Consider the following 5,030-nt stretch of genomic DNA (forward strand, 5'->3'; position numbering starts at 1 on the left):
TCAATTTAATACTCAAATTAATACTCAGTCCAAATACGGGCTGTATCGTATGTGTAAATTCTCATTCATCTGTGACAAAAAAAAATTAAAAGAAGCAACTGGATATTTTTTAATGTGGCTCAAACAGACTTCYATACACTCAGCTGGGGAGGGGCCTGCGTCCTCACGTGATTAGGTCTATAATGCTGCCAGTTCACATGACAGTCGCTGCTTTTTCTCCTGACAGTTCAGCTGCTATCCACACAACTACGGCCTTTTTTTTTAATATCGTTTCCACCCTCGGAACGAACTCTGGTGGGGACTTTTTGTAAAAAAAAAAAAAAAAAATACCTTCATCTTTTTATTTTCAAACGGGAAAAGAGGGAGGAAAACCGGAAGAGCGACATCATCCTTGACCAAACGGTCCGCGAAGTCAAGTGCGACACCTGCGCCTCCACATCGGGCGACACGTCGCTGGAGATTTAATTGTTTTATGATTGTTTTGTTTTTTTTTCTTTTGACGAAAGAGAAACTCCGACACGAAGGATGAAAGTCTGCCAGAGCTTAACCGCAGTCTTCATCGTCTGCTTTGCGGTTTTCGGTGAGTGTTTTCCATGTTTTTCGGCTGCAGTCGTCGAAGCGAAGGTTAAGAAAATAAAAGCACCGAAAAAATATTTTAGTGTTATACAAAATTTACAAAAACACACGTTAAAATTTTACACTATTAAAGAAGTGTCATGTGGCCAAGCTTTATTTAGATATATGTTATCTTTTAATTGATAATTAGTTAATTTGTTTGTAGTTTTAACACATTTTTCATTATCAATACATCTTATTTTGGTAGTTTTCTGCGAAAAAGTTATGTTAAATGTAAAAATAATATTATTGCTTCCCCGTTTTTATTAGAACAGCCTTGTTTTCTCTGATTTGTATAAAAAAAATGTAGAGTCCATTATCTATATATAAACCACAAACTAGTAAATATCCAGTTTAGTAAGTTAGAATTGGACTTTTTTATTATTTTATTTTATGTGTTATGTAATAATGTTAGTCTGCTGTGAATATTTGTTTTAGTACATAAAGTGTGCCACTAATTTACCTAACTTTATAAACAGAAGAAAACTGATAAAACAGCTCAGTGATTCATGAAAAATAATGCAGTTTCCCAAGCTTTTAATACAATTTATGACTGTTTTTATTCTTTGACTGTGGTTAACATGAACCATTAAAAAATAATATTTAGTAATCTAATAAGGCTAACGGTCGATGTGGCAAAAGATCATAATTTACAGACTTGTTATTTCTGCTTTAAATCTCTTAATCTGTTCAGATTAAATTAGAATTTAATCGATGTTTGGAGGCTAAATTCTCATGCGAGATGTCACAGTCAGTGTTGGGATGACTCTCAGCTACTACCACATCAGAGTTCAGCTCAGTATCTGTAAAACTGGATGAGTTGTTGCCATTTTTGTGTTTGTTAATATCAGTTAGCTGTGGCTAAAGCCATTCTAACAGTTTCTGAATTGTTAAATGATTGTTTTTGGGTTTAATGTGACTCGAGCTCATTAGGGTTTTTGTAAAAATACCGTTGGACTTAATATCTTATAACTAGACTTTTGCAGTTACGAGTATAGCTTTGCACATTTGTTGGCAACACGTGACTTTACTAATTTTACTCATTAATACAAACCATGCAATACACTTTTAGTAGTGAACATATTTAATGTCTTTTTTACACATAGACAAAACATTTTTAATGAAAAACATTTAAAAATCACGTATTTTGACAGCTGTCAGTTGTACATGTGACTGTAGTCTGAAAGTTTTATCTAAATCTGTTCAATTGTTTACAAGATATTTTACTAACAGTCAGTTTAATAAACACGGTGGGCACAGCTAACCAGTTAGCTTTGCTAACACTGAACAGTTAAACATGTTAAAAACTAGCAGAAGCTAACACTAATTACCATGAAAATAAAGGTAACAGAAGCTAAAGCTAAACAGACAAACAAGAAAAAATAATTGCTAACGCTAAACGTAAAAAATATAGCAGAAGCTAACGCTAAACAGCTAAAAATGTAAAAAACACATTAGAAAAAGCTAATGTTTATTAGCGAATCAAGTAAAAAATTAGCAGAAGCTAATGTTAAACAGCTAAACAAGAAAAAATAATCACGGAAGCTAATGTAAACGTAAAAGAATTTGCATAAGCTAACGCTAAACAGCTAAAAATGTAAAACACATTAGATAAAGCTAATGTTTATTAGCGAATCAAGTAAAAAATTAGAAGAAGCTAACGCTAAACTGCTAAAAATGTAAAAAAAATGCATTCGAAAAAGCTAATGTTTATTAGCGAAACAAGTAAAAAATTAGCAGAAGCTAATGCTAAACAGCGAAACAAGTAAAAAATTAGCAGAAGCTAATGCTAAACAGCTAAACAAGAAAAAATTATTGCAGAAGCTAATGCTAAACATGTTTTAAAAATTAGCAGACGCTAAACAGCTAAACAAGAAAAAATAATTACTGAAGCTAATGTAAACATGTAATAGAATTTGCATAAGCTAACACTAAACAGCTAAAAATGTAAAACACATTTGAAAAAGCTAATGTTTATTAGCAAATCAAGTAAAAAATTAGCTGAAGCTAATGCTAAACATGTTAAAAATTAGCAGATGCTAACGCTAAACAGCTAAACAAGAAAAAATAATCACAGAAGCTAATGTAAACATGTAAAAGAATTAGCATAAGCTAACGCTAAACATCTAAAAATGTAAAACACAGAAGCTAATGTTTATTAGCTAATCAAGTAAAAAATTAGCAGAAGCTAATGCTAAACATGTTAAAAATTAGCAGATGCTAACGCTAAACAGCTAAACAAGAAAAAATAATCACAGAAGCTAATGTAAACATGTATAAGAATTTGCATAAGCTAACGCTAAACAGCTAAAAATGTAAAACACATTAGAAAAAGCTAATGTTTATTAGCGAATCAAGTAAAAAAAATTAGCAGAAGCTAATGTTAAACAGCTAAACAAGAAAAAATAATTGCAGAAGCTAATGCATAACATATTTAAAATTATAGCTAATGCTAAAAAGCTAAACAAGAAAAATAATCGCAGAAGCTAATGTAAACATGTAAAAGAATTAGCATAAGCTAACGCTAAACAGCTAAAAATGTAAAACACAGAAGCTAATGTTTATTAGCTAATCAAGTAAAGAATTAGCATAGTTTAACGCTAAACAACTAAAAACGTACAATGAAGCAATAAAAACAGCTACAATGTTTGAAAAAACAGTTTAAGTAAAAACAATTAGCAGAAGCTAATATTAAAATCATATTTCATATAAAAAAAATAGTCAACAAATCAAAGTCTTTTTCAAAAGGCTTTATAAATATGCTATAACTATAATACCAAGCTTTACCTTTTTAAATAGAATATACCTAATCTATACCTCATTTTACCTACTTATACCTGTGCTAATTTAGCCAAAGCTAATTGCTCTGCTAATAGTTTTCAATGTTAGTAAGTTATTAGCTGATTAGCAGAACCATGCTAAGCAGTGTAAACATGTTATAATAAAAAGAACACCATGTTAAACACCACAGTGTTGCTGATCCAGATCTTTATGGACCAAAGTCCTGCATTCAGTTTTCATTCTGTCCCTGGTTTTGTTGATGTGGAGCATCAGATAACCTTTGTGTCATCTGAGAGCTTCACATGATGTCTTTGTGTAGCACCCAGCTCCGGGGGGGTCGAGGCCCACTCTGTTGCTCTCTGGGTTGAATCCGTCTGGACTGGCCGTGCCGACACAAACCAGCACATATGAACTGAACATTGCGACACTGGTTCTACTTTATCACTGTGGTTCCGAACCACATCTGCCCGGGCAGTTTTCAGGACTTCCTGCCTCCGTCACCCAGCAGCGTCCTGATACGTGCACCATTTGCTCTCTTTAGTGCAGGAGAGAGCTCAGCTCATGATCCGGCTTCTGTGTTGTGTAAACCTTCGGCCGCTGCTTGTAGGCTGAAGGGAGAGGTGACACGGGGGGTGGCTAAAATTCAGCTATTTTCTACAAATATTGAACTGAAATCTGGTGTGGTAGCAGCTGAGAGTCATCCTCAACACATACTCTGAGCAAGATTATATAAATCTTGTTTTTAATTTGGCATCATGCAGTCCTTCAAGTTTTATATCTGCAGAAATCATTACAGTTTGTTGAAGGTGTTTTTTTTTTATTGTATTTTTTTTCCCACTGATGAACAAATGTTGGACCGTCTGGGAAGTGTTTGATGCAATTGATGCGAATCCTCTGTTGCATCATTGTGTTGTGAAATGTGTGGTCAATTCTTTCTTTTTGTTTAATGTCAGTGAAGTGTTTTAAAATGCAGTCAAATGAAAAAGTTGCAACAATAAAATTAGTAAAATGTTAAAATTTTCTTCTGATTATCTGGGGTCAGGTCTCGGGGGCAGCAGCCTAAGCAGAGACCCAGACTTCCCTCTCTCCAGCCACTTGGACCAGCTCCTCTGGGGGAATCCCAAGGTGTTCCCAGTCCAGCTGAGCGTGTCCTGGGTCTTCCTCTGTGTTAAAAAATAAATAAAATACAGAAACACATGAAACTATCAGCTTTATTGAATCTGATACTCTCCTCGAATTAATTAATGAATTTAATCGATTAATGAATGAATCCTGAATAGCAACTGTAGCCACCATCACACACACAAAATAAAGAAACAACATTACAATAAAGTAAAAGTCAGATTTTGCTAGTTTTGTGTTTGTGTCGCCCTCTGGTGGTCACTTCTGATTACTGCACTTTGTTTTTGTTTACATGGTGTCGAGTTCCATTTCCACTGTGGATCCATTTATATCTTTAACCACATTTATGACAAACAAAATACATTCATCAACACCATCATTAAACACTTGAAGGAGCTGACCTCACAAATAACTTAAAATAATGTTTCAATCCTCAATTATAATCTAATGAACAGTAATCTAAGAAGTGATTTAACCCATATTTAAAATATAAAGAATATGTCTGTTCATTT

At 33.5% G+C, this 5,030-nt stretch overlaps 1 protein-coding gene across 1 annotated transcript in view; it reads left to right on the plus strand.

Moving 5' to 3' along the window:
• The first annotated feature begins 287 nt into the window (after window positions 1–287).
• lamp1a (lysosomal associated membrane protein 1a) overlaps window positions 288–5,030 on the plus strand; it is a 12,337-nt gene continuing 7,594 nt past the window's right edge. Inside the window, exon 1 of the mRNA XM_014033075.1 lies at window positions 288–580. Within this exon, the coding sequence (XP_013888529.1) occupies window positions 526–580 (55 nt within the window). The 5' untranslated portion in view covers window positions 288–525. The remainder of the gene's footprint in view (window positions 581–5,030) is intronic.

Source organism: Austrofundulus limnaeus, unplaced genomic scaffold, assembly GCF_001266775.1.
Source record: "Austrofundulus limnaeus strain Quisiro unplaced genomic scaffold, Austrofundulus_limnaeus-1.0 Scaffold1617, whole genome shotgun sequence".
NCBI classification, from domain to species: Eukaryota; Metazoa; Chordata; class Actinopteri; order Cyprinodontiformes; family Rivulidae; genus Austrofundulus; species Austrofundulus limnaeus.